Source organism: Stomoxys calcitrans, chromosome 1 (assembly GCF_963082655.1).
Source record: "Stomoxys calcitrans chromosome 1, idStoCalc2.1, whole genome shotgun sequence".
NCBI lineage: Eukaryota > Metazoa > Arthropoda > Insecta > Diptera > Muscidae > Stomoxys > Stomoxys calcitrans.
Window position 1 is genome coordinate 175,510,657 of NC_081552.1, and position 21,063 is coordinate 175,531,719.

A 21,063-nucleotide genomic window follows, 5' to 3' on the forward strand; every position below is an offset into this window, starting at 1 on the left:
TATCGCACTGTTCATGCTACATTCGACGCTTAGACTAATAATTCATCAACCACATCATCAGTCAAACCATCGATTTTTAAAGCACCCTTTCAATACAACCATATTGGGCAATTGAGTAATTTTAAATAATTAAGTATTTTTCAACAAATAACTTTTAAAAACAAGTAATTAGAGTTATGTTTTTATGCATCCACCAAAATAGATTGCACTGATAAGGTTTGTATACGAAATATTTACAAATAGTAAAACGGATAGCTGTGACAACAGAAAAAGGGAAATCAAGCTGATGGTGATGATGGTAAGATGATAAGGTTGACTGTAGGCTAAAAATATCAAAAATATTATTAAAAACTTGGATAAATTTACCTTTTATGTTTTACACATCGTTTAAACGGGTCCGAATTTAATTTGAAATCATTAGGCAGTGTTCGCTGATATCAGCAAATTAATAACTTTGGATGTGGACCACCGTGCGCCCAAATAGGGAGATTGCAGAAGTTCGAAAAACCTATGGGTGGATCCGGACTGTGAGAGATCGAGGCTGTTGCTGAGAGGAAGTAGGATGGAGGTCATTATGGCCGGACACATAGGACGAGGGGCGCTTTAATGCAGAATAAGTACGGCATGTGACAGGGAAGATGATTGAACGTTAAAACATTTCTTATGTCAATGCCCGGCTTATAGAATCGGGCAGTGAACAACGGATACGTTATCAGACATAAATCAAACAAGGGTCATATAATGGAGATCAATTAGGGATTTTGTGAAAAGCGTGGAATTCTTGCCATAGATATCTACGAGGTTAATTTTCGGTATTTAGAGCGTACAACCTGTCAATTGCTGGTTTAGGTGTATATCTACAGAAGCTCTTTTCAGCATTACCTTACATAATAGCCAACGAACTTTTTTGCCCAACTGCTAAAATTCTTTCGAGTGTACTATGTGAGAGTTTAAACTTTAGAGAAAGCGGTAAATGCACACTGCATCAAATACTGGCAAAATCATGGGAGCGACAGATCGTGGCAATAACCCCCTTTACCTCGAATTTCGAAAGCTCTATACGTCCAAAGGTGTATTTGCATTAGATCAGGCACGTTGCAATGTTAAAAGATGAAAGAGCCAGACAGGGAGGCAGCTTCCGAGAGATCTGTTTAATACTACTGTGGGCAAAAAGTAAGATCAATTTGTTTTGTAAAATGAAAAGTCTTCATTTATTCTGGTAAATCAATTTCATCCCTTTCATAATAATCCCCTCCCGATAACAAAAATTATGCCATTGTTTTTTTCCAATCCTCGAAACATGCTAAATAGTCCCTTTCCGGTATTGCCATCAGCGCCTTCTTCAATTCAGCCTTTATCTCCTCAATCGACTCGAAATGCGTTCCCCGGAGGGGTCTTTTGAGGTTTTGGAATAGCCGGAAATCAAACGGAGGTAAATCAGGCGAATATGGTGGTTGCGGAACGTAATGCGTTGATTTTTTCTGTACTTTTCTGCAAGAAATTTCAAGTATTTGGAAGACTTTGCATCACTTTTTTTGTTGGTTCAAATGGTCTTTCAAAATGGATTTCCCAGATTCTAGCGATATTCCGATCATATCAGTTAGGTCTCCAACATTCAACCGACGAGTTTTATACCCTCCACCATAGGATGAGGGTATACTAATTTCGTCATTATGTTTGCAACACATCGAAATATTGATCTGAGACCCAACAAAGTATGTATGTACAATATATTCTTGATCGTCTTGGCATTTTGAGTCGATTTAAACATGTCCGTCCGTCTGTTGAAAGCTCGCTAACTTTCGAAGGTCGGTTGGGCTTATAAATGGCCCATATTGGTCCATATCTTTATATAGCTGCTATTTAAACCGATCTAGGAACTTGATTTTTTGAGCCTCTAGAGGGCGCAATTTTTATCCGATTTGGCTGAAATTTTGTACAACGACTTCTCCTATATCCTTCAACTTTCGCGGTAAATGTGGTCGGAATCGGTCCATAACCCGATTTAGCTCACATATAAACCGATCTCTTGGTTTTTGTTCTTGAGCCCTTATGGGGTGCAATTCTTATTCTATTTAGCTGAAATTTGGCACAAAAGTGTGTTCTAAATCGGTCCATAACCTGATATAGCTCCAATAGCATAGCAATGTTCATTCATTATCCTTTGTTTGCCAGGCAATGAACTTGACATATGCAATCCATGGTGGAGGGTATATAGGATTCCGCCCGTTCGAACATAGCACGCTTTTATTTGTTAAGCACTAATTACTTCAATTCATTGACGTGTTGGTCATCTGTTGACGTCGATGGTTGTCTTGAGCGCTCCAAATCATCAGTACGTTCTTTATCCTTTTTTGAGTATTTGTACTACTTATAAACATTTTTCTGCAACATAGCAGAATCACCAAAGGCATTCCGCAATATCCTTAACGTTTCCGGTGCCAAATTTGAATTCCGCGAACAAAATTTTATGACTCTCTCTCTGCTTAATTAAATCAGACATGTTAAAAATTGAAAAATGCGCTTTTTATTGTTTGGTAAATACAACCGTAAACAGCGTTACTGTTGTGCCACTTTAGTATCAAATTAGACACTTTTTCGAACAATGCCACTTACAACCTAACCTAAATGCTATTCTTTGAAAATTTTTACGACACTTTTCCATCTATTTGTGCCATGTGTTCAAAAATACAACAATGTAGCGATTATTTATTGTTTGTCGTCCAACAAATCGCATATAAATGTAAAATTTTTCGAAAAATTTTAAATTTTTGAGCTGAACGGGAGTAAAGGCCTGTTATGTTCTCGTAAATGTAGTATCGTAAATGTAAAGAGGCAATTATGCTTGTTACAAAATGTAGAATTCGACATTTCAAATTAAACAATTTAAACAAGTAAAAAGGCATTAAGTTTGGCCGGGCCGAACTTTGGATACCCACCAAATTTCAGTGAAATTGGGTAATGAACAAAACTTTCATGGGCTTCAGACCTTTTAGCGGCAGATTGGTCTATATGGCAGCTATATCTAAATATAGTCCGATCTGAACCATATTTAGATCACATGTCAGGAGGATTCAAATAACCCACTGTTTCAAAAATTTCAGCGAAATCGGGTAATAAATAAAGCTTTTATGGGCTTCAGACACTATATCGACGGATCGGTATAAATGACAGCTATATATAAATATAGTTCGATATAGACCATATTTGGATCAGATGTCGGAACGCCAAAAACTACTCATTGTTTCATATTTCAGCGAAATCGGATGAAAAAAAAAACATTTATGGGCATTAGACCCTTTATCGGCAGATCGTTCTATATAGCAGCTATATCCAAATATGGTCCGATTTGGCCCCTTTAAGAACTTAACCAGCGTGCATAAAAAGACGTATCTGTGCAATATTTCAACTCAATATCTCAATTTTTGAAGGCTGTAGAGTGATTACAACAGATGGACGGACAGACACACGGACATCGTTAAATCTTCTTACAACTTTACGACGATCCGAATTATATATACTTTGTAGGGTAGTAAACTGATATTTCGATATGTTGCAAACGGAATGAATATATACCCTATCCTGCGGTGGTGGGTATAAAAAAGCCTTGATGGTGAGGGAGGGTCTGGCGTTGGCAGATCGGTGAAGACGGGCCTCCACGGAGTGATGCGAGAATTTGAGATGAGATCGCCGCAGGAACGTTATGTCCATTGTTTATTTAAAGATGCCAATAGATCGCTTTGGCATATCGAGTATCACAGGCACGATGATTACATTTGCAGCTACTCCGTATACGAAGCATTCCACTATCCGCAAACTGTGGATACGCCCAGTAGCTCTCAGCTGAGCTTCTCGTAATGACGGTGAACATCAAAAAAATTGGAGCTCAGAGTTTGAACTGATGTGGTGCCTTTAATCCTCCCGCGCCGGGTTGAAATCAGTATGTGTATATGGCGGCCCTCAAGGCCGTGGTTTGAAGTACAGAGAGGTCGAAGTGCGTGGCGGAGTGAATAGACCCCAGTTTCACGACATAGTGCTAACATGTAATTTCTTAATATGACATATTTCTCACTATTTCATTTAATTTTCACAACATGTCAGACTGGCCACCTTTTCATGGTGGGCTAACCATTCAACCTTAATTATTAACAATAAATTGTAATAAATTCCGAAGAGAAATCCGGCGTTCAGCGTCATTGGCGGATATGGTAATCTCTGCGCTAGAGTGGTCCTCAATTGTATACCCTATGCAGGTTAAGCTCGAAGATGAGCTATATTGGATAACAGATTTTTATAGCCCCATATAGACCGATCTCCCGACTTAAGGTATATAGCTTATAGAAAACGCAAATATTAACAGATTTTGCTAATGTTTGCCATAGTGAGTTGTCTTGGAACCCCGGACATTCGAATCGAATATGGATCAGATCGGACAACGACTTGATATAACCTCCATGTAGACCGATATCACGATTTAAGGTCTAAGGCCTATAGAAGCTGAATTACTTGTCCTATTTCGAAATTTGGTACATTGAGCAGCTGGGTTTGTCCAAAATCGGACCCTATCTCGATATAGCTGCTGCGTGTTCATATATAGTGCATTATCACCAGATTTTGTCGAGATGTGGTTAATATAAGTAATTGTGGTGGTGGATGTTCAAAGTTCGCTCCGGACGAACTTAATGCGTTTTTTCTTGTTGTTAATTACAAAGATTTTTCAATCCAAATTACAAAAAGAGGGAAAAATGTTTTATGATGCCTTCCTTCATCCATTTTTATACCCTACACCACTACTGTGGTACAGGGTATTATAACTTAGTGAATTAGTTTGTAACACCCAAAAGGAAGAGAGATAGACCCATTGATAAGTATACCGATCGACTCAGAATTATTTTCAGATTTTCTGTCTGTCCGTCCGTCTGCACCTGGAATGTCCGCATTCTTTATAGAGAAGGTGCAGTATACGTGCTGGCGCATGTATTAGAGAAGTACAAGGCAGATATTACCGCCTTACAGGAAGTGAGATGGACTGGGAACGGCGTCACTACAACACCAAACGGTGACGAACTATACTATAGCTGCCATAACACGAGGCATGAATTTGGTTGTGGATTTGTGGTTAGTCGGAGACTGAAACATTTTGTCTTCAGCTTTACTCCGGTGGATGAGAGGCTAGCCACAATACGCATAAAAGCCAAATTCTTCAACATCAGATTTATTTGTGCCCATGCCTCGATGGAAGACAAAGACGAGCAGACCAAGGAAGACTATATTTTCTTCGAGCGCCTAGAGAGAGAATATGACCGCTGCCCCGCCCATGATATTAAAATCGTTCTGGGAGATTTTAATGCGAAAATAGGGAAGGAAGACATCTTTGGTCCAACAGTCGGAACGTTTAGCCTCCACGAGATAACGTCCAGTAATGGGATGAGGCTGATAGATTTCGCTGCGGCAAAAAACATGGTAGTTAATATACACAAAGCCACGAGAAACCAAATTGATCACGTTGTGATTGATGGAAGCCATTAATCCAGCGTGTTAGATGTACGATCGATCCGTGGAGCGAATATAGATTCGGATCATTATCTCGTTGCAGCAAAGGTTCGCAACCGTTTGAACATGGCGAGGAAAGTACTATCTGACATTGCACGGAAGCTGGACATTGAAAATGCTTGATGAAAGCACTCCTTGTTCCGATGATATAATGGCGCAGTGGCAAAATATTGTCCATTCAATGGAAAATGACGCGAAATCCGTACTTGGGTACCGAAAGCCTCCTCCAAGAAACCCATGGTACGATCAAGAGTGTCGAGATGCTACTGAAGCTAAGAATGTGGCATATGGAGCAACCTTGCAATCAGTAGCAACGCGCCAGATGAAGGAGAGACATCGGGAGATAAGGAGAGAGGAGAAACGTCTATACCGCAGAAAGAAAAAGGAAATGGAAAGACGAGAGTGTGAGCGAATTGAGATGTCCAGGAGTCAGAATGAAGTCCGGAAATTCTACCAAAGAATTAAGCATCAAACCGATGGCTTTGGTGAAGGCACATCCTCCTGCAGTGACAAAGAAGGAAATCTGGTAACTGACACAGATAACATGCTGAGGATATGGAAAGAACATTTTACCCAACTGCTTGTGTCCGACGTTGGCGGCGAAGAGGATACCGCATAACCAATCCCTGATGATGGTATAAAATGTTTACCACCTAGTCAGAATGAGGTCCAAGTAGCAGTGACCCGACTAAAGAACAACAATGCAGCAGGAGCCGACGGGTTACCCGCTGAACTATTTAAGGCCGGAGGCGACACGCTCATAAGGCGTATGCATCAGCTTATCTGCGCAATCTGGCTAGAAGAACGAATACCCGATGACTGGAACCTTAGCATACTATGTCCCGTACACAAGAAAGGAGACAAGACGGAATGTGCCAACTACAGAGGAATAAGTCTCCTCCCCATCGCATACAAGATACTCTCGAGCCTACTGTGTGCAAGATTGAAACCTAAAGTCAGTGAGATAATTGGGCCCTATCAATGCGGCTTTAGACATGGTAAATCCACCCTAGACCAGATATTCACACTGCGCCAAATCCTGGAAAAGACCCGAGAAGGACAAATCAACACCTACCATCTCTTTGTTGACTACAAAGCCGCCTTCGATACTCCTTTACGTTCAAAGGTATTTCAAGCCATGTCTGAGTTTGGTATCCCTGCCAAATTAATAAGACTCTGCAGGATGACGCTTGCTGATACGCGTTCCTCAGTAAGAATAGGAAAGAATCTCTCCGAACCATTTAATATCAAACAAGGTTTCAGACAAGGAGACACCCCTATCGTGTGATTTCTTTAACATCCTGCTGGAGAAGATTATACGAGATGCAGATGTGAATAGATATGGTACACTAATCACAAGAGAACACTTGCTACTCGCCTATGCCGACGACATCGATATCATAGGTCGTTCACCGGAAGTAGTAACTGCTGCCTTTGAAAGAATCGAAAGAGAGTCAGTGAAAATGAATCTGGCAGTAAATGGAGAAAAGACGAAATGGATTGTTTAACTCCCAAAAAGCCTTGCACAACCGATCAGATAAAGAAAATGGAGAAAGTTGCGAACCACAACTTTGAGACAGTCACTAACTTTATCGGTCTGAATCGGTCTATAACCTGATTTAACTGCCATATAAACCGATCTCCCGATTTAACTTGAGTCCTTACAAGCCGCAATTTTTATCCGATTTGTCTGCAATTTTACATGTTGTGTTCCGTTATGACTCCCAACAACTGTGCCAAGTAGGGTCCGAATCGGTCTATAACCTGATATAGCTGCCATATAAACCGATCTCCCGATTTAACTTGAGGCCTTACAAGCCGCAATTTTTATCCGATTTGGCTGAAATTTTTCATGTTGTGTTTTGTTATAACTACCAACAACTGTGTCAAGTACGGTCTTAATCGGTCTAAAGCCTGATACAGCTCCCAAGTAAACCGGTCTCTCGGTCATCCTTGTTCGACACATAGAAGCTCTAATTTTTGCTAGTTTGACAGATGCTTGGTAGGTAGAATAAAATTATGCCCTTCAACTAAATTTATTTTGTATGAATATTTAGCAGAATCCACGGTGGTGGTTTCCCAAGATTCGGCCCGGCTTTTACTTTTTCTGTTCTCCAATATACACTGTCGGACAAAATAAAGTGCGGTTTTAAATATTTTTAATTTTTTGATGAAACATATATTTATTGTTTTCAAATGTTTATAAATTATGGTTTTATTTTTAATTTGCTTAATATTTTATCTAATAATGAACTTAACATTGAATTCTTACTATATATAATACAAACTATGTGGCACATAAGGAATTGCAAGTGACAAAATACAGTAGCACTTTGGCCTGGCCAAACTTTGGACACCAACCACCTCGGGTATATATGTAAACCACCTTTTGTCATAATCCGGTGATAAATGCATAATTTATGCCCTCATAACAGCTTTATGGAAATATGGTCCGATTTGGACCAAATTCGATACGGGTATTGAGAGGTCTAATGAGGGCTTCGAAGGTCCTAACACAACTCAATGTCCCAAATTTCGGCGACATCGGACTATAAATGAGCCTTATATGGACCCATGACCTTAAATCGAGACAACGGTCTATATGGCAGCTATATCTAAATCTAGATTGATCTGTGCCATATTCCAGGAAGATGTCGAAGGGCCTAACTTACTTACTGTCCAAAATTTCGGCGACATCGGACAATAAATGCGCCTTTTGTGGGCCCAAAACCTTAAATCGAGAGATCGGTCTATATGGCAGCTATATCCAAATCTGAACCGATCTGAGCCAAATTGAAGAAGGATGTCGAATGGCCTAACATAACTCACGGTCCCAAATTTCGGCGAGATTGGATAATAAATGCGGCTTTTATGGTCCTAAAACCTTAAACCGAGAGATCGGTCTATATGGCAGCTATGGCCAAATCTGAACCGATCTGAGCAAAATTAAAGAAAAATATTGAAGGGCCTAACTCAACACACGGTCTCAAATTTTTGCGAGATCGGATAACAAATGCGGCTTTTATGGGTCCAAAACCTTAAATCGAGAGATCGGTCTATATGGCAGCTATGGCCAAATCTGAACCGATCTGAGCAAAATTAAAGAAAAATATTGAAGGGCCTAACTCAACACACGGTCTCAAATTTTTGCGAGATCGGATAACAAATGCGGCTTTTATGGGTCCAAAACCTTAAATCGAGAGATCGGTCTATATGACAGTTATATCAAAATCTGAACTGATGTGATCAAATTAGAGAAAATTTTTAAATGGTCTAACACAATTCACTGTTCCAAATTTCAGCGAAATCGGATAATAAAAGTGGCTTTTATGGGCCTAAGACCCTAAATTGGCAGATCGATCTGTTTGGGGGCTATATCAAGATATAGTCCAATATAGCCCATCTTCGAACTTAACCTGCTTATGGACAAAAAAAAGATCCTGTGCAAGTTTCAGCTCAATATCCCTATTTTTAAAGACTGTAGCGTGATTTCAACAGGCAGGCGGGCAGACGGACGGACATGGCTAGATGGTCTTAGATTTTTACGCTGATCAAGAATATATACTTTATAGGGTTGGAAATAGATATTTCGATGTGAATATACCCCCATCCTTCGGTGGGGGGTATATAGTACGAAGTTGCTCCTGCTTTGTTTTTTATGTTATTATATTGTATTTTGACTCGTGTGTCCAAATAACTTTATTCCAAAATGATTCAAGCATACTTATATACTTTTTTGCAAAAGCCAATCGTTTTTTCTATTGGCAGCTCTTAGGAGAGGTTTTTTTTCTTAGCGAAAGCACTTTTTAAACTCGTTTCATTAAGTTTTCTTTGTACAGTTGGAGTCCAAATATTTAATTCTAACTTCCCTTTCATATCTCTGACTATAGTAAAAGAACATCTCTTTGCCAGAATTGCAATATGATCATCCTCAAGCTTTGTCGTCCTTATTTTATACAAAGCAATAATTTTTCTGATCCCAGATTCTGATCTTTTATACTTGGAACTCAAAAGATTCAATTTCATCCCATTTTCGCGATCTTGTACCAACATATCTTTTTGAGTTTCGGTTAAGGGCTTCATTTCGAAAAGTAATGGTCCATGCTTTTTTTATATATATTTAAGTAATATTGAACAAAAAAGTTAGGTACTTTGCTACAAATTATTATTTAGTTATTATTTCATAACGGACCACAAATTTTTGTAAAAAAAATAAGGAATCCTTTATATAAAAATTAATTTGTGTTTGTAAATTTGTTTGTTTGTTTGTATGTTTGTGTGTTCCTTATAGACTCAGAAACGGCTGAACCGATTTTCTTGAAATTTTCACAGATGGTGCATAATGAGCCCGTGGTGAAAATAGGGTACTACCTTTTTTGGATATCTGAAGGGGAGGCGGACTCTCCCCCTTACCCTAATTTTCAGAAACGCCAGATCTCGGAGATGGGTGGTGCGATTTAAGCGAAATTTTGTGTGCTCTCATATAGTACCCTAAACATAAAAATTTGATATCCAAATTTCGGATGGGGTACCTAGGGGGGCTGCCAATCACGACAAGATGGGACTCAAATCAAAGGTATTTAGGATAAGAAAACGTATCTGATATCCAATTGTCGAACCAAGTGCTAGGGGGACCACCCCAAGCCCCAAACACTGCTAAATCGGACATATTTACCGACCGTGCCAGTATGGGACTCAAATGAAAGGTATTTGCGAGTAGAATACGAATCTGATATCCAAATGTGGAACCACGTTCCTGGTAGTCCATCCGTTTCCCAAAACATCCCCCAAACTGGACTTATTTACTGACCATGGGAATATGGGGCTTAAATAAAATGTAGAATACGAATCTGATATCCAAATATGGGGCCAAGTGTTTGGTGGGCCGCCTCTCACCAAAAACATTCCCCAAAGGGGACAAATTTACGACCATAGCAATATGGGGCTCAAATGAAAGGTCTTTGGGAGTAAAGCAAGAATTTGATATCAATGTTCGGGAGAAGTGTCTATGGGGCCACCCCACCCCCACAACACCACCCAAATAGTAATTATTTTCCGACTATTGCAATATGAGGCTCAAAAAGACAGTTTTTAAAGTGGAGCAGGAATCCGATATAAATTTTCAAGGCCAACTCACTGAGTGGCCGTCCATCCCCCAAAACACTCCCCCAAGCCGATCATGTTTGCCGACTATGGAAATATTGGGCTCGAATTAAAGGTATTTGGAAGTAGACCACGTATCTGATATCAACATTAGGGGCCAACTGTCTAGCGGACGTCCCACCACCCCAAATAGGACGTATTTGCTCACCAAGACAATTTAAGTCTTAAAAAGAGTGGAACTAAATATTCATAGTTTTTTGGGCCAATACCCCAAACCGGACATATATGCTGACTTTTGCAATAAGGAGTTTAAATGAGATTAGAAAACGAATTTGATATCCAATTTTGAGGCCAATGGCAATATGGGGTTCCAATAAATGAAAATAAAATGCTGCTGATATATTTCCCGGGCTTAGTGTTTGGGGGACCACCCCAATCGCCGAAACACCCCTAACATCGAGCATATTTACCCACCATGTCAATGTGGAGCTTAAATGAAAGGCATTGGGGGGTAGAGCAAGAATTGATACTTATTTTCGGGACTAATTTTCTGGGGGTCAAAATACCCCACAACCAACAATTTTTTAGTGACCATCGCAATATGGGGCTCAAATAAAGGTAATTGGGAGTAGAATACGAATTTGACATCCAAATGTAGGACCATGTATTTAGGTCATCACGCCTTTCCCAAAACATCCCCAAAGGGAAAAAAATTTTCGACCATGTCAATATGTGGCTCAAATGAAAGGTATTTGAGATTAGAGAACGAATTTGATAACCTATTTTTGGGCCATGTGTTGCGGGGACGCCTCATCCTGTAAACTCCTCTTAAGCCAATGGCAATATGGGGTTTAAATAAAGGGTATTTGAGAGAAGAGCACGACGCTGATATTTTTTCAGGGCCAACTATCTGGGGGACCACCTCTCCCCCGAAAAACCACTAAATCAGACATCATGAGAATATCGGGCTGAAATGAAGTATATTAAGAATGGAGTACACCTTACATCCAAACTTAAATTCGTAGACCAATAAAGATCATATGGGGTTCAGATAAAGGCACTTATATTGTTAAACTGTTAGTCAAACGATATACTATTTTCATAACATGGTATTTCACTAGAAGATCTTTAATTGTCGAAAATAAATATTCCAAGGAAGATGGGAGCGGGCCCTGGTCGGCTAATATATTATAAATTTCACGATTTATAAAAAAACTCACTTTACTATGTCGCGAAGACTTTTTGTACACTACAATGCTTTTAGATTAGAAACCTGAACAAACGAGTTTAAAAATTTCAAATGTTTATGGAAACAAATAACGGGACAATAAAAAAAGTAAATAATACACATATATAAAAAATATTGAGGATTAATGAAGAAGGGTACACAACCGCACTTTATTTTGTCCAACACCACATTGGATATGCAGGCTAAGCTGACGAATTCAAAATTTGCTTAAATTTGATTATTTGATTGATCGATCGATAAATGGGTTAGCAAAGGTCTTAAAGTTAAAATCGGGAGATGCATATATATCGGAGCTACATCTAAAACTGAATAAAAAATTTTTATGAAATTCATCAGTCATCGCAAGAGTTATAAGGAAACCATCGTGTCAAATTTTGTGAAGATCTGATGACAAATTACTAAATTATTGAGTATTATTCAAAATCGGACGAAAATATATATGGGAGCTATATCCTAATCTGAACCGATTGCTATTAAATTCAATAGCAATAACGGGAGTCCTAAGGGAATCCTTTGTGCCAATTGAATCGGTTAACAAATGAACAAATTATTGCAATACTAAGCCAAATCGGAGGAACAAATGAATGGGAGCTTTATCTTAATCTGAACCGATTTCTATGAAATTCATCAGTAATGTCGAGACTTGTAAGAAAGTCCCTCGAGCACAATTTCGTGAGAATTGTTTTACAAATGACTATATAATTACAATTTTAGTCAAATCGCACTGACGTTTATATGGGGGATATATCCCAATCTGAACCGATTTTTTCCAATAGGCTTCGTCTCTAGGCCCTAGAAAATGCTTGTGCCAAATTTTAAGATAATCGGACCTGTACTTTGTACAAAAATTTACATGGACAGACGGACAGACAGACAGATATACAGACGGATATCGAATCAGTGATTCTGAGTCGATCGGTATACTTACCAATGTGTCTATCTCTCTCCCTACTGGGTGTTACAAACAAATTCACTAAGTTATAATACCCTGTACCACAGTAGTGGTGTAGGGTATAATTAATACTATTGTCATTTGAATTCACATATGCCTTTTTTGGTTCCAATATAAACAGTCTCCCATTTGAGTTATTGAGTCATTTGTCGATTTGCTTTTATCAATAAAAATCCTCATAAGTTGAGTTATTTATGGATAAAATATTGATTTTTGGTGATGGATATTTAAGGTTCAGCCAGTCCGAACACAGGGGGTTTTTAATTATTGCTCGATAAAGAGTATCTTTCTCTATTGGCTTGCAGTGATACATTGTTGCAAAATTGCCAATCATTGTTAAAAGGTTGATTATACGAATTTAGTTTAAATGAAATCCCTACGGATAAAAAATAACTCGGAGCAACGAATATGTTGTACGCGAACTAGTTTATTTTACATTCAAAGAAAGCACTGCGGGCAACTAACTTAAACTATATACGGAAATTGGAAATAAAATTAAAAAAAGTCTATATAAAGCAAATGGCTTTCATCATCCTGCTAGCATTAGGCAACCCTTGTGTGGCAAACAAAGGCCACACTCTAAAAGATGTTATTGATGAGCTAAATGAAAAATTACGAATTCAATGGAACCTATTTGTCACTGCTGAAATTAGTGATGAGTTAGAGGAAATCTTAAGAGATGACAACATGACAAAATTCGTGATGCTGGCTAATGAGAAGTTTGAGGGCAGCACTGTATCAATGTCTCAAAGCCATAAAATACTGACAATAGCCTGTGTGTGTGTGGTGAGAGTGAAAGTGAAATCGAAAAGAATAAAAAACGAGTGGAGTCCATGGCAAAGTCCTTGCTGCTACAGGTACACTTTACCGATATCTTGTGGGTATACTCCAGAGAGAGTATTTCCGATTTGGAGGAATTAGCCAAATCCCATTGGACTTCAGGTTATATGAATACTTTGTACTATGTCTGTGGTGCGTTGTATTCATATTCGCCTGTTCCAAATATTACAGTGAAGCAACTGAAAAAGGTTGATGATTATTGCAACCGCCAACCAATTGTGGATTATCAGCTCTATCCACTGACAACTGCGGTAATGCATCATCCACCAAGCTGCTACCGCTACACAGATCGCCATGGGAAGCAAGTAACCACCGGAACCTTTTGGAAACCCTTGGAGCTGTTTATGCGCACCTACAACTTCGATAGCATTGAATATCCCCATAAATATAAATCGTTTGACTACGAGGTTTTGGCTAAACTAACTGACAACAATACCATTGACATTCTTCCAAGCACTCTCTATTTGTGGGAACATTTGACACGCAGTAAGGTATTAGGCAACCGTCACTTTCGTTTATTGGTACCTTCACCACAACCAGTCGAAGAAGAGGCTTATATAAGCATAGCCTTCACTAAACAATTATGGATTTTTAATTTCGCTCTTATATTTGCAGTTTCGGTGACGCTTAACCTTTCTTCGCGAGGAAATGATCAACAGACTATGGGGTTTATCAAGTCATGGTTATATGTTCATGGCAGTTTTTTCTATCAATGCCATTTCAGAGTTAAAGCAAAAACTGGAATGTCGAAATTAATTGTGATGTCTTTAATGTGCTATGGCTGCATTTTAGTGGGTTTTTATCAGGGACGACTTTCAAGTATCTTGACCATTAACATCTGCGAACCAAAAATAGAAACACTGGAGGATTTGAAATCAACCAATCTTCTCTACATAGATAGCAAATTCAATAAATGCTATCTTGAGAGATGGGCAAATGATTTAGAATTTATCTTGAAACGTCTCAAGGTGGTCGACGTAGACTTACTCTACTTGGCTCGTCGCAATCTAAACACATCCATAGTTCACGGAGGATTGGAACATACACTGAACTACTATCTATTTCAACAGCGGTACTTACGCTATCCCTTGACACATATGCTCGATGCTGTTATCTATACGACCCCAGTGTCTTTCACAGTGCGCTCAAATTTGTCCTACATACAGCAATTCAATCGCTTCTTGGGCCACTTTATGTCATCTGGATTGAGGGATAAAGTGGAAGATGGCTCTTGGTGGGAAGGAATTTATAGTGGGGAAATACGTTTTTTCACCAATAACGGCGATGACAGGAGGGGATTTTTAAAATTCGATTTTTTTAAAACTCCCCTTTTCATATTGTTCGCTGGAATGGCATTGTCCAGTGTGTTATTTTTGTGCGAAAATATTTATTTTAGACGTCATAAATTATTTGCGCTTATGGCGCGTTGGAAAAACAATTCGAAAAATTGAAAATAGTAAAATGATCTATGTATATGTGTTAAGTAAAATCATGTCTTTAAGACTAAGTGAAATACATTAATAAAAAGAGTTTCTTGTAATAAAATTACCCTCCTCCATACCCTAATTTTCAAAAACGCCAGATCTCGGAGATGCGTGCGCCGATTTAAGCGAAATTTTGTATGCCACCTTATGGTAACCCAAGAACACGAAATTGGAATAAAATTGTGGGTCAAATAATCTGGGGGACGCCCCATACCAAAACCCACCCTGACGGACGTGTTTACCGATTAGGACAATATGGGTATCAAATGATAGGTATTTAAGAGTAGAGTACGAATTTGGAATAAACATTTCGCCCAAAGTTTTCGGATGGGGGTCCATACCCCCAAAAAACCCCCCAACAGGTCTTTTTATCCGCTTTGGGCAATATGGGTATCAAATGAAAGGTATTTAAAAGAAGAGTACAAATCTGATATACAAATTTATTCCTTGATGTCTAATGCTTCCCTACGCGCCAAAATCAAATATCAAATGAAAAGTGCATGGCAGTTGAGTACTCATCTGTTATAAGAATTTGGTCCAAGGTGTCTAGGGTGCCTCTAGGGTGCCTCCCCAACCCCAAAACCACTTAATCGGGCATGAATGTCCAACGTCACAAAATGGGTATCAAATAAAAGGTCTTTTGGAGTTGACTACGAATCTGGTATACAGTCTGGGACTGGCCCAACCTCTTAATTCCCTTCAATAAGACGTGTAGTTCAAACGGGATAATATGTGATTTAAGAGAAAGGTCTATGTCAGTAGAGTTCGAATCTAATATTGATATAAGGATTCAAGAATCTGGGCCAAGTCCAGCCGTCCTGCCGTTTAGCAGGACATGTATATCACGGACATGTGTACCGATTGGCCATTATGGGTATCAAACGAAAGGTATTTAAGCGTAGAGTACAAACTTGGTACACAAATTTCGCCCAAAGTGTTTTAGAAGGTCTCCCACCCCTAAAAAAACCTCAACAGGATTCTTTCACCGCTTTGAGCAACATGGGAATCAAATGAAAGGTATTTAAAAGTAGATCACAAGTCTGACATAAAAATGTATTCCTTGTTGTCTGAGTGTGTATCTGAACGAGACCCGTTGCCCTGAATATCTTGATAGCCCCCTTCAAAATGCTTGACATTATTAGGCCAAACAAAATTGTGCTCTTACACGATGCTTATATTATTTCGGGGTCCGCTTACTATGGCAATAAATAATAGGTACTTGATAGTAGAAAACGAATTTGATATCAAATTTTGAGGCCAAGTGTTTGGGGGTCGTCTCACCCCATAAACTCCCCTAAACCAATGAAAATTGGGGCTCAAATAAAAGGAATTTAATATTAGAGCTCGATGCTGATATTTCTTCAAGGCTAAGTGCGTGGGTAGCCGTTCCACCCTACATACCCCTCAAACTGGACTTACTTGTGGATTACGGCAAAAAGGGGCTCAAATCTGGTATCTGTTTTATGGCCAAGTGTTTCGGAGATGTCTCACCTCATAAACTCCCCTAAACCGTATATATACCGACTGTAGCAATATGTAACTTAAATGTGGTTATTAGGAGTAGAGTATGAATCTGATATCCACTTTCCGGGCAGAGGATTTGGCTACTTCAATTCACCACCAAAACCAAGAGAATGAAGCAGATCTAACATCCACTATGTAATGGTCGGACTCTCACCTTACCCTATGTGCAAAAAAGTCAGATCTGGGTGATGAATGGGGCGATAAAAGCGAAATTTAGTTTGTTTATTATAACTCAAAAACAGAAATTTGGTATCCTAATTTAGAGTTGGATATCTAGAGGGGCCGCGCCACCTCCAAACCCCGCCAAATGGAAATATAAACAAATAATGCCAATAAGGGGCTCAAATAAAGGGTATTTCAGAAAAGATCACGAATCTGATATATAGGCGTTCACCTCACCCCCAAAAATACCACCATACCGGATATATTTACCGACCACAAATGAAAGGTATTTAATAGTAAAACACGAAAATGATATCCACATTGGGGCGAAATATTTGAAAGGCCGTACCAGCACCCCAATACAGTACTTACTTCCTGCCCGTGCCAGTTTAGGGCTCAGATAAAACAAAAACACCACCCAACAAGACATTTTTACCGCTTTGGGCAACATGGGTATCAAATGAAGGGCATTTTAAAGTAGAGTACAAATCTGACTTACAAATTTATTCCTTGGTGTCTGAGGGGCCTCCCCACCCCCCAAAAACACTCCAGCAGGACATCTGAACGGATTGGGACAATATGGATATCAAATAGAAGGCATTTAAAAGTATAGTAAAAAGCTAATATAAAAATTTATTCCTTGGGTTTTGAGGCGCCCCACCCCCCAAAAACCCCACAACAGAGCATTTTTGCCGGTTGGGGCAATATGGGTATCAAATGAAAAGTGTTTGGAGGTTGAGTACACATCTGTTAAAAGAATTTGGTTCAAGGTGTCTATGGGGCCTCAACAACCCCCAAAACGGGCATGAATGTCCAACGTCACAAAATGGGTATAAAATTAAAATTCTTTGAGAGTTGACTACGAATCTGATATACCCATTCACTAAATACACTTCAATAGGACGTGTAGTTCGATCGGAATAATATAGGAACCGATATTTTTCAAAGTCAAACAAAGAAACGCACAAAGTACTAATATCTTGTACCACAGTGGTGGTGTAGGTGTATAACAATAAATGAGGGTCAATCGAGATAGAATAGAACAGCAATAAAAGGTCTTTGGTAGACACTTTTTACCCTCAAATTGGTATAGACATAGGAGATTCTGCGGATCTTTAAAAATGTGGTATCCCAAGTGGAAGCTTTGAAATATGATTTTGAATGTAGATAAACAATACAAAAAAAAATTAATTAGTGTGGATCTGGACGAGACCCGTAGCCCTAAATATCTTGATAGCCACCTTCTAAATGCATGACATTATGGGGCTCAAACAAAATCGTGATCTAGCACCATGCTGATATCATTTCAGGGTCCACCCCTAAACTCCACTCAAGCCGGCAATTTTCGCCTACTACTAAGGGGCTCAAATGATAGGTATTTTACAGTAGAAAACAAATTCGATATGCAATTTTGAGGCCAAGTGTTTGGGGGTAGTGTCACCCCATAAACTCCCCCCACACTAATTGCAACTGCGGCTCAAGTAAAAGGAATTTAACAGTACAGCTTGATGCTGATATTTTTCAGGGCTAAGTGCGTGGGTGACCGTCCCACACTACATACCCCTCAAACTGGACATATTTGTAGATTATGGCAAAGAGGGGCTAAAATCTGATATGGTTTATGGCCAAGTGTTTCAGTGACGACTCATCTCATAAACCCCACCTGATACACATATATATACCGACTATAGCAATATTTAGCTCAAATGTGGCTTTTGGGAGTAGAGTATGAATCTGACATCCACCTTCGGGGCATAGGGTTTGGCTACTCCAATCCACCACCAAAGTCAAAAGAATGAAGTATATCTAACATCCAAACTTTAATGGCGGGGAGGGTCCGCCTTTTTTTCAAAACGCCGGATCTCGGAGATGGGTGCACCGATTTACGCGAAATTTAATTTGTTTATGTTTGGGATGTCTAGGGCGGCCGCGCTAGCTCTAAAGCCCTCCAAATGGAAATAAAGACTAATAATGACAATATTAAGCTCAAATGGAAGGTATTCGAGACTAGATCACGAATCAGATACAGGGGGTCCACCTCACCCCAAAAAAACATCCTTATACCAGACATATTCATCGACCATAGCAATATAAGGCTCAAATGTAAGAAATTTAGGAGTAGAGCACCAATATGACATCCACATTGGGGAGAAATATCTGAAAGGCCGTACCAGCACCACCAAACAGGTCTTTTTTGCTGACCGTACCAATATAGGGCTCAGATAAAATAATAGAGTGAATGAATGCGCATCGGTGTTTGTTTGTTTGTTTGTATGTTTGTGTGCTCCTTATAGACTCAGAAACGGCTAAACCGATTTTCTTGAAATTTTCACAGATGGTGCACAATGACCCCGTGCTGAAAATAGGGTACTACATTTTTTGATATCTGAAGGGGGAGCGGACCCTCCTCCTTACCCTAATTTTCAGAAACGCCAGATCTTGGAGATGGGTTGTGCGATTTAAGCGAAATTTCGTGTGTTCTCATATACATAGTACCCTAAAAATAAAAATTTTGTACCCAAATTTTGGATGGGGTACCTAGGGGGACCGCCCCACCCTAAAACCTACCAAACATATATTTATACCAATCACGACAATATGGGACTTAAATGAAAGGTATTTAGGATAATAAAACGTATCTGATATCCATTTGTCGAACCAAGTGCTAGGGGGACCACACCAACCCCCAAAACACCCCTAAAACGGACATATTTACCGACCTTGGCAATATGGGACTCAAATGAAAGGTATTTGCGAGAAGAATACGAATCTGATATCCAAATGTGGGAACACGTTTCTGGGGGTGGACCCCTTCCCCAAAACACCCCCCAAACAGGACTTATTTACTGACCATGGGAATATGGGGCTTAAATAAAAGGCTATGGGAGTAAAGCACGAATCTGATATCATTATTTGGGAAAAGTGTCTATGGGGCCACCCACCTCCACAACACCACCCAAATAGTAAGTTAGTTTTTAGAGTGGAACACGAAGCGGCTGAACCGATTTCTTTCAAATTTTCACAGATTGTGGGGAGTGGTCCGGAAGGAGCAATGGGCTATATAATATATATAAAGGTACGACCCCAAAATAAAAGTGAACCGATCGGGATAATATGGGATTCAAATGAAAGGTATTCAAGGGTATACTACGAATTTCATATTAAAAATTGGGGGGTCGCCCCGACCCCAAAACACCCAAAACAAATGTTGATTGGACGATAATCACAATATGGGACTCGAATGAAAGGTATTCGGGAGTAGATTACGAAAATGGTCAGAAAGGAGGTAAAGGCTTTTTAGTTTGTTGATATTGGAAGGGGGTGGACCCTCCCCCTATACCCCAAAAACTCCATCTAAAATCAAAAGTGACCCGATAGGGATAATATGGGTATCAAATGAAAGGTATTGGGGAGTAGAATATGAATATGGTATTAAAAATTGGGATGAAGTATTCGAGAGGTCGTCCAACCCCAAAAACTCCCCCAAACAAACATATTGGACGTAAATATCAATATAGGACTCAAATGAAAGGTACTCGGGATTAGACTACGAATATGACATAAACAATTAGGTCCAAGTAATTGGGGGTCTCCCCACCCTCAAATGGGAATATAATTCGATCCTAGCTAGATGAGCCTCAATTAAAAGCATTTGGTAGCAGATTACGAATATGACATTAAACTTTGTGTCCAAGAATCTAGGTGGTGCTTTACCTCCCCATTAAAACAATGGGGGATCAAGTGAGAGATATTTTTAAGTGGAGTGCGTTATTCAAATTTGTGCTCACGTGGCAGATGGAGTGAGACGCCCCTCACCAAACGGCTGTATACACCTATTATGACAATATGGGATTGAATTTAAAGTATAAGGTTGTGAACTGCGAATATGATATCTTTATTCTGCTCATATATCTTGCGGACCACCTCATCTCAAAACAGTTGATCAATTATAATTACCTAACAGGACACTGCCGCCGTACCCCCAAAGTTTTGACGTTCAGTGTGATAGGAGCAGTTGCAAACCTTAAGTCAAGGTGGCTCTCATTTTTGGCTCATCGACAAGGAGCCTTCTTTTCCTAGACAAGTCCAAACAACGTGCTGCTGGGCAACACTTTCATGTTCAAAAGTTTTACATGGTTTAATTACTAAGAACTTTCGCCACCGCACTTAATATAAAGACCGGCAAATTAGTTCTC

General features: G+C 39.4%; 1 protein-coding gene across 1 annotated transcript; it reads left to right on the forward strand.

Annotated features, from left to right (window-relative positions):
• Positions 1-13,690: 13,690 nt before the first annotated feature.
• On the forward strand, positions 13,691-15,148 carry LOC106091106 (uncharacterized). Its single transcript, XM_059367906.1, has one exon. The coding sequence runs from the start codon at positions 13,691-13,693 to the stop codon at positions 15,146-15,148; it is 1,458 nt and encodes a 485-aa protein (XP_059223889.1).
• Positions 15,149-21,063: the final 5,915 nt, after the last annotated feature.

Excerpts from the sequence above, each read along its gene's own strand:
- LOC106091106 (XM_059367906.1), top strand. The coding sequence starts at position 13,691 with ATGGCAAAGTCCTTGCTGCTACAGGTACACTTTACCGATATCTTGTGG.